Source organism: Hippocampus guttulatus, chromosome 13, assembly GCF_054856545.1.
Source record: "Hippocampus guttulatus isolate MCC_2025c chromosome 13, RoL_Hgut_1.0, whole genome shotgun sequence".
Lineage (NCBI taxonomy): Eukaryota > Metazoa > Chordata > Actinopteri > Syngnathiformes > Syngnathidae > Hippocampus > Hippocampus guttulatus.
In genome coordinates, this window is record NC_141273.1 from 18,904,635 (window position 1) to 18,917,200 (window position 12,566).

The window sequence follows — 12,566 nt, forward strand, 5'->3', positions numbered from 1 at the left end:
GGATGTTACGTTGCTCTATAAATAAACCAGAAACAAAACAACAAGCGCGCTGCACAGGTCCACGCACGTTTGTTTTGCCAGCCACGGCAGCGCGAGACACCGAAAACGGATACTTAGAGTTTATGAATGGAAAGTTTACTTTTAAAAAGTTGCCAGATTGTTCCACTGACAAGACCAAAGTTACCTGTATGTTTTGCAGTCGTAAACTGAGCTATCATCATAACACGTCGAGTCTGAAATACCACTTAATGGCAAGCACACAGCTGACATGAGTACTCCGCCCCCTTGTCTCAGACAGACAGCTATGGATCATTTCAAAGCGAAGAAAATGGATGACACGACGAAGAACAAATTTGCTGAAGCCATAGCTAAATGTATGGCTACTGCATGCAAGCCTGTCAACATTGTCCACAGCTCGACTCAAGCTAAAATCATTCGCATTGCAACGAACGACTCCACTTCATGATCAGGATCGTTCGCCCTTCGGTTTGCCATCCTGGGTGAGTCCCATCCCTCAGCAGGTGGTTCATTTGTGCTGCTAGGCGCTCATGGAGTGCTGTGAGTTTCTTTAGCCAGTTGGTGTGGACCATGTCCGGGCCTGGTGCTGTCCAGTTCTTCATATCTGAGACTCTTTTCTGTATGTCTGCCACTGTTATGGTAACTGGGTTCTGTTCAGGGAGGTTGCTGTGCTCCTCTCTCAGGGTCGCCAGCCATTGTGCACTGCTGTTATGCGCAACCTCCTTCTCCCATATGTCTTTCCAGTACCTTTCAGTTTCCAGTCTTGGTGGGTCGGCTCTGTTGTTAGGACCCTGCCACTGAGCGTACACTTTCGCAGGTTGTGTTGCGAACAGCCTGTTTATTCGTCTGGCCTCATTCTCTTTCGTGTACCGCTTTAGGCGGCTGGACAAGGCTTGGAGCCTTTGTTTGGCATTTTCGAGTGCTTCCGGTATGGTCATCTGGATGTAACTCTCGGGTATCGGCCTTTTCATCACACCTCTCTGGGCCTCCGTCAATTGACTCACATCCTTCCGAGCCGCCTTGATCTTAGCCTCCAACCGTCTTTTCCATGGTGGGTAACGTATCTCATGGCTTCCATGGTTGCTCTTATAGCCAAGCATCTCTAGGATCACTGATGCTGAAGCGTATATCAGCTCATTGTTTTCCATGATCGTTACGGTAGGGATCGCCCTCAGTGCTGCATTCACACTTTCCATGAGACTTTCAGGTGGTACTTCACATAGCCATTGTAATCGGTTTCTAGGTTGCCCAGCTTTCATTCTCGCCATGATCTTAGCTTTCAGGTCAGTTGCTGCCTCGCTCAGCATTTCATTCATTGGGGCTGGCCTCCCAATCTCATCATCTGCATTCATTGGGGCTTGCCTCCCAATCTCTGGTATGACCTCCTCCTCTGATCTGGCAGCCTCGGGCCCTTCACCATGGAACCTGCGTTGTACCTCATCAATCTCAAGTTGTTACAGCAGTTGCCGTTTGTGGATGTTGGTTCGTGGTCAACCGTGACTGTGGGTTTCGAAGTAACCATTTAGCCCACATTCTCTGCATGTAACCCCTCTGACTAGGGTTGCTTGAGTAGTAGCATTCCAACAGAGCCATGTTATCGCATCTCGCCCATCTCCGCTTTGTTCCAGTAGCCCATTGAATATATATATATATATATATATATATATATATATATATGTATGTATATATATACATATATATATATATATACACACAAACACAGACACAGTCTGTGCTTAAATACAGTGGTGGCTGGTGGAGTTTTCTCCAGGGGGGTGCAAATTTTACTCCAGCTTGAAGGTGTTAGTTTCAAAAGGGCTTTTTTTTCTTCGATACTACGAATGCAGCCAATGGTGCAGTAAAGCTTCTTTCACCGTGGACATTTTGATAGTGGTATTCCAGCAGTTTTCAGTTCATGGTAGCTTTGAGCCTTTGGGGTTTATGGCATCTCAAATATGCTAACCCAGGGATAGGAAACTCCGGTTCCTCGAGAGCCATATCCTGCCTGTTTTCGATCCCTCCCTCCTCCAACACACCTGATTCAATTGAGGATGATCTTTTTAGGCCTCTACAGAACTTGCTGATGAGCTGATCATTTGAATCAGGTGTGTTGAAGTCGAGAAGGCTCTAAAACTATGTCATGTTTCGGTTTGTGACCAACAGTTGGCACTGTGGGGCTTTTCCCTGCAGCTGCACACCTGTTGGTCGTTCGGCAATTATGGCTATAAAAGGACTCACACCCAACCACTCATGGTCGGGTCATTGGTGCTCTTTGCTGCTGGCATGATTGTTTGTCATGTTTCAGTCATGTTTTGGTCATTGTTATGTTTTATCATCAGTCATGTGTTTTGTTTGATACTTTGGACTTTGTTTGTTTTGGATTTAGTTTTCTCTATATTTAAAACAATTCTTCAAGTACACCCTGCTCCTCCCTCCTGCCTGCTTTTTGGGGTCCACCACCACCTCACAATGTGACACCCTACCCCTGTGCTAACCTAACTGAAGAATTACTACCTCAAAATTAAATTTACCTCAATTCAATTCCTCGACATCTAATACCGGAATCATATAATTTTTATGTTCCAACAGGACAATTCTCCCCAACACCTCACTCGTTCTGGAATGGATTAGGCAAGGCTGAAATTAAGCTGCTGTAATGGCTTCCAAAAAAACGTGACCACAACTCCCAAAAAGATGTGCACTGTGCAGATAAGAGTCGTAAGGATGATTAATCGGGCTCTGTACTTTTTTTTTTAATCAATTTATTTTTCAAAGAGGCATTTCTAAAATTCTGGACCTAAATGTAAATTTAAAACGAATGTTATTTAAAGCTTGGAATTATTTATAAGCAAGTAACATCCAAAAGATGTTCATGGTCAGAGAGGGAACATCCAAGTTCAGAGGGAATTCTAATTTTAAAAAGCCAACATGGCCATCTATTCAACTCTGAAAAGTTTGAGCATCTCTGTTTTCAGAGTCAAACTGTGAAATAGATGAGAACATACAAATGAGCTTCCATTTACAAAACAATTTAAAAGGGATTGTAGGCAAACACTGCTTGCTTCATAGATCTGGACAACTAATTTTATTGGTACCAGCAGTGCACAACCCAAAACATTGATGATACTCACATTCGAACAATATTTTTCACATTGAAGTCTTCCAGGGGAGCAACATCTGGGTTTTCGCCTTTGTCTGTCTGCAGAACCAGTTGCTGAACTATCCGATCCAACAGTACCCAATAGTGAACCACGGTACTATTTTGCTTAACTGTGAACAGAAAACAGTCAGTAAGTGAGGAACTATTGCTACGCGCATCGAATACAGGTTGAATCAGTTTGCATAAATTGTATAGATGTCGACAGCCAGAAAGCCTTACATGGCATCATGAGACAATGCTGCAGTGCAGACAGGAGGTGAGGGTAAGCTTCAGTGTGGGAAAGACGTTTCCTGATCAACTCAAACATCTGGCTTGCACTTCTAGTTTCAATATGAACCTGAAATCAGTCATAATCACATGTATCATTGTTATTATTAGTAGTCGTAATAATAAAACAGTGATCCCTCGCTATGTCGCACTTCATTTATCGCAGCTTCACTACATCGCGTTTTTTTCCCCCCAAAAGTACTGTATTTAGAAAAAATGCAGAAAGACTCAGGTTTTGTACATGACTGTAGGCATGATTGGTTCCCCGAACGACATTGACCAATGACAGCACGAGTGGATTTATCCCGTGAACTGATTGGCTGCGCATCTTCGCGTGTCTCGTCACGCTGTTGTGTTTGTGAGAGAGAGAGAGAGAGCGCAAGAGAAAGTGAGCGAGAGAGAGAGATGGTGATTGGGCTTGTCCGAAAAAAGCAGCACGTCTCTCTTCGCCTCCTCCTCCTCATCAATACTGATTAATTGTCGTATCATAAACACGTCGACTACGCAAGGATAGCTGGCCACAGGAGCTAGCTGGAAGCTAACGGCGGCTACACCGTCAGAGCGCCACTAACACAAGACTCGCAGAAGGCAATGCTGCTGGATGTTAATTACTGTATAAGGTTTTATAATTAAAGATTGGAGTAAATACATGTACTGCTGTTGTCTTTGTCTCAAATATGGAAAGTATAAATACTGTTTCCATATTTTAAACATGCTGTTACCCACATATACTTACACAAAAAGCAAACCGTCTTTGCGGTTTTTCACCTATCGTGGCAGGGTCCCGGTTCCCATTAACCGCGATAAGTGAGGGAACACTGTAATACATTTAATTCATAACGCGTCGCTGATAGTGTAGTTGTAAACTCGGCTGACTTGCGTTTGGGCAGCATGGGATCGGTTGCTACTTAGTGACAGTGTGATTGCGGGTTTGAATGGTTGTCAGTCTCGATATGTGCTCTGCGACTGGCTCGCAACCAGTTCAGGCAGTAATGTGACTTTCGCTCCAAGACAGCTGTGATAGGCTCCAGCAACTCCAGTGACCCTCTTCACTGAAGAGGGTCTTCAGGATAAGCAGTGTTGAAAATGTTAACTGCCTATTTCAAAAACCGTCATTTTGACAGATTGTGATGAAATAGTTGGGCTGATCTCAACGCAAGACCGAGTTCCTCTGTCCATGAGTCAGCTATAGTATAATTGCAGTGCAGTCGGGGTGGGAGGCTAATAAAGTGGCTGATTTGCCAAGAGATTTCAAGCAGGGTGTAAAGAATGGATGTTATGTTTCTGTAATTCTTTATCCGTTGTGTATTTTGACCGAACAATGGGCAAAGAGTGATTGATAGGGCATCCAAGATCATCCATCAATCCATCGATGCATTTTCCAATCCGCTTATCCTCACAAGGGTCGCGGGCGAGCCCCTGACCAGAAGTAGAGTTGTTTTTATTTGAGAAAAGACTTACACGGTCAAAGCGTTTGGACAACAGAAGCTCATCCTCATTCCTCAGCATTTCAAAAAAGTCCAGATGTCTGAAAGACAACAGATGCAATGTGTGAGAAGGTTGCCTTCCAACAATATGCTGTTTCAATGACTTTCACGGATTATGCACCTGTCCAGTGTTGCATTATCATGGGAGCGAAGTTTATCAATGACTGTCTGAATGCCCAACATCAGGAACTCGTAGCGTAAGTGGATACGGAACTCCAAACTGGTCTGAAGATGCACACATTCATCCAAAAGACCACAATACAAAAAATACACATGTATACGATGAGAGATGCTGCGTTATGCAAGTAGTGCGGCACAGGACTAAGACTGGGGGGGTTCATCCAGTGCCTTGCTCAAGGGCATCTCAACAGTAGTCAGAATGGAGACTCGAATTTCTCTATCGAGTAGTTTCACTTTGGTTAGTTTGCGTGGGACTCAAACCGTTACCTTCTGATTCCAAAGCCCAAGTCCTTACCAATGAGCTACTTTCACCCGACCGCGATAATGAGAAATTAAAGAAACAAGTTCGAGAAGGGAACATTTATTGACATCTGTATGAACAACAAAATCATTGTCAAATTTTAGTAGAATGGAATAACAAAATGTGTGAAAATGTCCTTCAAAATAACAGACAGGAGTATCTTTACCTCGCCTGGTCCTTGGCTCAATACTGCATTAATGAAGGACATAATGGCAGTCTTTAGATTCACTTCATCTCTGTAGCGACCTGTGGCTCTATCCAGGTCCGTCACGAGAGTCTGCACACAAAACAGAAAATAGAGACCATGGCATGTCGTGCAAGCGAATCATGCAAGGTCTCAGCAACTATTAATTGTGGCTGCATTCATAACTACTTTGTCAAAGTGACCAATGTGGCATGCACGTTGCTCTGTTATCCAATTTCACTTCATTGATCCAAACAATATTTATGTACTGCAGATCCAACAGAGGGAGCACCTGCCAACGACCCCAGCTGCTGCAGCTACACTGAGGTCCAGGAGAGGGGACTGCATCAAGTAGAATTGTGTGTGTGTGTGTGTGTGTGTGTGTGTGTGTGTGTGTGTGTGTGTGTGTGTGTGTGTGTGTGTGTGTGTGTGTGTGTGCGTCTTGGGATCGGCAAAAACACACCATCGTAAAGTAACCATGGCCCTCTTGCTTATCGGTTGCTTCCAAAGGGGGAAAAAATGATTGTGTTTTATATGTTTGTCTTCCAAAAGTGATAAAATGGTGAAACATTAGAACAGGGGTGTCAAACTAATTTTGTTGCGGGCAACTTTGGGGTTACGTCTTCCTTCAGAGGGCCGACAGTGAAACCACAAAAATGAGACAACTCATTGCATTATTACTTGTACACACCAAATTTAATGTATTACTAGTTTGGAAATCAGCCAACTACAATCGTCAATTATTGTTCAAGTGAGTGTAAACAGGGTAACAAAATTATTGCAAAATCTCATCATTTATTGTATATGACAATTTGACATTTTGGTACAGATTTTAGCAAGGATCGTGCAAGTTGACGCACATGATTTTCTTTCGGGGGGCCACATTAAATGACGTGGCGGGCCTGATCTGGCCCCCGGGACTTGACTTTGACACCTGTGCATTAGAACATGCATTTATATTTTTGGTTTTATTTTATTTTGGATGAAAAACAAGTGACGTGTCCTAATTGAACTTGTTATAGGTAAGTATCAAATATTGTTAATGTAGAGGAATTTTCATCCCTTACTATGATTTACTACCTCCTTTGTTGTTGGCTGTTCAAACTCTTGAAAGAAAGAATGTAGGATACTGTTTGAAGTATTTCCTGCTTACTGTGATTCACTCTCTCCTTTATTGTTCCTTATCACACGCACCTTGATAAGGACTTCTCAGAGGAAAATTTTAACATCAAAAAGGAACTGTTTTCTCGAATATCTATGTTGCTAGCACCACATGAACGATCAGACTGAAGACAGCAGGGGGTGGGGGGTTGGGGGGGGGGGGCTGGTCTGTCTCACCACTCCAACTTTTACAACCAAACCGGATCAGATTGGTTTTGACTTTCTCTGTTAATGTTTTGCATGAGGGCGTGACTGTCCAACTCACATGAACATGTTGTCTTTATAAATACTGCGCTCTAATGACGTCTAAAGGATACAGAGGCCAGTAACGATTCGTATTGCGTTGTGATTAAGTGAAGAAAAATTGTCATGGTGTTGAGGTTTTATTCCACATTTTAGAGAAAGAAAAGAACCTGTGTCCGAAGGATCGGCCAATGGCCGAATCCCCTCTGTAGTAAAAAAAAAATTGTGTTAGTTACTTAGTAATGAAAAATTAAGAGTGCTTGATCTTTTGGGTTCTGACATCTTTTTGATCATAAAAAATGCACCGGGGCAAATTGAACGGGTTCCTGACAAGCAAACATACCTGGAGGGTTAATAAGGCACCAACCACTATTGTTGGCTACACTCATGAGCATAAAACAAGTCTACTGGAGGAACAATACTAATTGACTAAGGAGTTTTCCTTTTTATCCAAGTCGCAACGGCAACCTTCACGTTCCCTTGTAAATATACGTGTACATTTTTCCCCCCTTAGAATAGGGATGCCCCAACTTTTTTGACCCAAGATCTACTTGTCAAGCAGTCAGCCTTCTGCGATAAACCAGTTCACGCACACGCACACACACACACACGCACACGCACATGCACACACACACATACACTATGATGAGCATGAGTCTTAACATGAATGCAGCAGAAACATAAACCAGATACAAGACCAGTAGATCTCTGAGTTTGTAAAAAAATAAAAATAAAAAGATATCACGGCCTACCTAAGTGGGAGACCTGATAGAAAGAGGCAAGAATGCTCTTTTGAAGTGTGCAAAGTGCAGAAATATCTATTGTGGATCATGTATAGTAGATCATGTATAGTAGAATGCTCCTATTTCGTGAGCACTTCCGGAGTGAACGCTGGCGAATTTTTGGACGCCGCTACTCCCCGTGATTTTTTTTGATTTTTAAGTCAATTTTTTGATCTTTTAAAGTCGACATATTTTTGTCGACCTGCTTTTATGGTCACTGAGTGAACAACGATCAATCCACACTCGATCGGTCGAACTGTCATTGCCTGTCATCGAGTGTTGAGTTGCCGTCGAGCTGCGGCTAGCGGCTAACTTACCTGCTACCTGTCGCTGCTTCCCGACTTTATTACTCCAGTCCAGCTATGTCGATCAGCTGTGAGTGGCTTGCTTTCTGCTGGTTCGTCCTGTCTGTTCTCCACCACCCATTGGAAGCGCTTCACCAGTATGCTGCCACTGAGCTCAAACCCTATTTTAATCCACACGGTCCACCACCGCCTGCTCTGCTCCAACACCCGGACATCCTTTACGTGCCCCGGCGAAGGTGCACTCACCGGGGCTCACGTCGAAACTATCAATACGACAACTCCAGCTCCATCAGGTCGTTCTGGTCCACCGCTCGCCGCCCACGGAAGAACACCGGACGCCGTGCGGATGCCTCTGTGTTAACACGCGTCCCGAGGTCGGATAGCATCGCGGTCGCTCGCAGCTGCACTGCTGTCAACGTCGGCCTACTGAACATCCGTTCCCTTACGAGCAAGGGCCAGTTCGTCCACGACCTCCTGACAGACCGTGAGTTTGACATTCTGTGTCTGACTGAGACCTGGCAGCAACCAAATGATTATGGTACTCTTAATGAAGTATTTTTTACATCCAAAATCCAATTTATCCACCAGCAGCTCACCCCTTCATCTGCTCCCAACCCTCCTTCTCCATTCTCCCCGGTTCCTATACACCTGTTCTCTGCATTCACCTCCCCATCTGTCCACCAAATCTCCATCTTAATCCAGAAGTCCAAATCCTCTACTTGTCAACTTGACCCTCTCCCTACTGTTCTAGTCAAAGCTTCTATCCCGGCCCTCTCCCCTCTCATCACTAACATTATTCAAACTTCCCTCTCTACTGGCATTGTACCCTCCCATCTCAAAACTGCTGCTGTCACTCCCATACTGAAGAAACCTGGCTCTGATCCCTCCGACTTGAATAACTTTCGTCCCATATCAAACCTCCCGTTCATCTCCAAACTTCTAGAAAAAACAGTAGCTGCTCAACTTCACACCCATCTTTCCTCCAATAACCTCTACGAACAATTTCAATCTGGCTTCCGTCCCCTCCATAGTACCGAAACTGCCCTCCTCAAAATATGCAATGACCTTCTTCTCTCTGTCGACTCCGGTTCACTCGCCATCCTCCTCCTGCTTGACCTCAGTGCAGCCTTTGACACCATCTCTCACTCCATCCTCCTCGACAGACTCTCCTCCATTGGCATCACCAGCATCCCCCTCTCCTGGTTCCGCTCCTATCTTTCTGACCGCACCCAGTTTATCCAGCTCAAATGTTTTAGATCTCACCCCTTTCCCCTCACTTCAGGTGTTCCTCAGGGTTCTGTCCTTGGCCCCTTGCTGTTTCTAATCTATCTTCTCCTCGTTGGTAATATCTTCAGGAAACATCACATTAACTTTCACTGCTACGCGGATGACACCCAGCTCTACATCTCTACCAAACCTAATACCATACTCCCACCATCCTCCCTAACCAACTGCCTGCAGGAATTAAAATCTTGGTTCACCTCAAACTTCCTCAAATTGAATCGCAATAAAACTGAACTCCTCCTCATTGGCACCAAATCCACCCTAAACAAAATAAACAATTTCTCCATTCCCTTTGACAGCTCTTCCACTCCCCCTCTCCTCAGGTCAAGAGTCTGGGTGTCATCGTTGAGAGCACCCTCTCCTTCACCTCACATATCAACCACATCACTCGTTCTGCATATTATCATCTTAGAAACATCCACCGGCTCCGCTCTTCTCTCACTCCTCAGTCCACTGCTATACTTGTTCATACCCTCGTCACCTCGCGACTCGATTACTGTAATTCCCTCCTGCTCGGTCTCCCTCAAAAAACCCTCCATAAGCTTCAGCTGGTACAAAATTCAGCCGCCCGCATTATCTCACTCACACCATACATAAACCATATTACACCTGTCCTCCAACATCTCCACTGGCTCCCCATTTTACACCGCATTCAATATAAAATCCTGCTCCTCACATTCAAATCCATCCATAACCTAGCCCCTCCATACCTATCTGACCTCATCCATATTCCTACACCAGTCCGCTCTCTTCGTTCTTCCTCCTCTCTGTCCCCCCTGCTCGCCTCGTCACCATGGGAAACAGAGGCTTCAGTCGCTCTGCTCCCCAACTCTGGAACACACTCCCCGCTGACCTTCGTAATACGGACTCATCAACACATTTCAAATCCAGCCTCAAAACACATCTGTTTAGACAAGCCTACTCACTCGGACCATAAAGCCATTATTTTTATTTATTTATTTTTTGTTGTATTTTTTTCTTATTTTATTTGATGCTGTTTTTAACATTGTGTTTGTGATTTTAACTGCTTGTTGTAAGGTGTCCTTGAGTTTCTAGAAAGGCGCCCACAAATAAAATGTATTATTATTATTATTATTATACAGTTTTAAAATGCCACTCCAGAAACACATTTTTTTGCCAATGCCCTTGTTGCATTGTGGATCAAATAAAGAAGCTTTGAATGAGAATAAAGAAAAATATACTGTATATAAATCTTAACGGCTCTGATGCAAGAAACTGCTGATCGCAAACAACTTCCGGTGATGCAGGTCATGCACCATAGGTTAAAGCTGACCTACTTTCTTCTTTTTTTTTTCTATTGTGTTGACATGACACTTGTAGGTTGCGTAGGCCATAGAGAGCACTAACAAAAAATATACAACTACTACTACTACTACTACTACAGTGGTACCTCTACTTACGAACGTCTCTTCATATGACATTTTCAAGTTACGAAATGCCTCAACAGGAAAATATTGCCTCTTATTACAAAAGAAATTTCAACACATGAACGGTAAAAATACAGTATCAGTTGCTACTCGCAGCTACGAGCTTCATGAATGCAACATACTTATAGCTGCTCTGCCATTGGCTATTTCCAAGCATCATCCTGGCATCCCATTGGCTAAGAGGGACCTCTCCCATACGTGTCTATGTGTGTAGATAGAATGTGTTGATGGAGAGTCCTCGTCATTTGCCCATCGGGCCATGAGGCGTTCCCATAGATTTACATAAATGTGAATCACCCAGAAAAAGTGTTCACCAATCGGATGATCGCTCACTATGCTGATGTTTGCCTTGGATATTTCCGAAGGATTGCTAAAACAAACGACAAAAGCAAACACCCTTGGATCAGTTCTTTACCAAATGCCAGGCAAAAGCCACTTCTGAGAGAGAACATGAACTAAAGAGGGCAAACAATGATGAGGACGCAGTTAGAAGTCAAATGGCCATCATTTTTATTCTTAACTCTATTCTTTGTTTTTTTACATTATGCATAACTCTCATTTATTGTGCAGTAATCTAATTGTTGCATGTATTTGTTACATATTTTGATGCATTTTTATGCTTTAGGAAACTATAAGTGAATTTTGGAGGGCTTGGAATGAATTAGGGCATTTACATGGAAAACGCATCTCTACTTAAAACATTTTCTAGTTAAATTTCTCCCAGAACCAATGAATTTCGTAAGTAGCGGTACCACTGTACTACTACTAATAATAACAATGATAATACGAACACATTATGTTTTTCCTTTTCCCTTACACAACCTCATGGTCCATTTGGGAACAGTCCGCGGTTTATTGATTGATCGCAATTGACTGGTTGGGCACTGCGGCCTTCGAATATGATTGCACATTGAAGCCTCAAGGCCTCAAATGTCGACTTTCAAAGGAACTGAACCATGCTGGCAAACAAAATCATTTGGTCAATATGTGTTTGGAGGGTGATATAATAATCAGTGATAATTTTACAGTTTACCGGCAGCGAGTCCCAGGGACTCGCTGATCAGAAAAGTACGAGTCCCATTATGCATTTCGAGAGTCCCAAATTTCGAATTCTGAAATGGTCTACTTATTCAATTGCCTATGATAATAAGACAAAAAACAACAACATTATTAATAAATGCTGCAAAAATTTAAATAATTCAGTAGCAGGCCTGAGGATTTCGGAAATTCACAGTAAGCGTTTTTCGGTTCCATCGGATTACCCAATGGGAAACCACGGTAACTAATTTTAGGTTCTGTAAACGTTCATCATGGGAACCCATTTTTCTATTTTGACTGATATTCATAATCAAGAATTCTGAAACTCCTAAGTATAATGTTTCAAGGTTAAATGTTTGAAAACTATGCATTAACAATGAACATTACATCAGCAGCTGTGTACTCCAGGTTTATTCCAAAAAATAAATGGATCAAAATATGATGTACTCATATGGCATCATGAATACAGCATACCACAAAATTTGAGTTTTTTTTCCAATCTCACACTGCAAAGATTAATTTACTGGTAATCATTAATACAGGTAAGTACTGATGTGGCTTGACATCCTCTTCCCAAAACGATGGATGTGTAATTGACTATCAATTTGACGAAAGAATCTAACACGTCATCATTAGTTCTACCAACAGTAAACATTAGCATTACTACATGTTGTGACGAATGTTGTATTCCTAAAGTTACCATGCTAC

The 12,566-nt window shown here is 43.0% G+C and overlaps 1 protein-coding gene across 1 annotated transcript in view; it reads right to left on the bottom strand.

The window, feature by feature from the left end:
* The window catches only part of daam1a (dishevelled associated activator of morphogenesis 1a), a 90,986-nt gene that overhangs the window by 41,135 nt on the left and 37,285 nt on the right, over positions 1-12,566 (bottom strand). The window contains exons 8-12 of the mRNA XM_086127343.1: positions 5,580-5,690; positions 5,054-5,157; positions 4,907-4,973; positions 3,398-3,515; positions 3,150-3,288 (exon numbers count right to left, since the gene is read on the bottom strand). Coding sequence (XP_085983469.1) covers positions 3,150-3,288; positions 3,398-3,515; positions 4,907-4,973; positions 5,054-5,157; positions 5,580-5,690 — 539 coding nt within the window. The remainder of the gene's footprint in view (positions 1-3,149; positions 3,289-3,397; positions 3,516-4,906; positions 4,974-5,053; positions 5,158-5,579; positions 5,691-12,566) is intronic.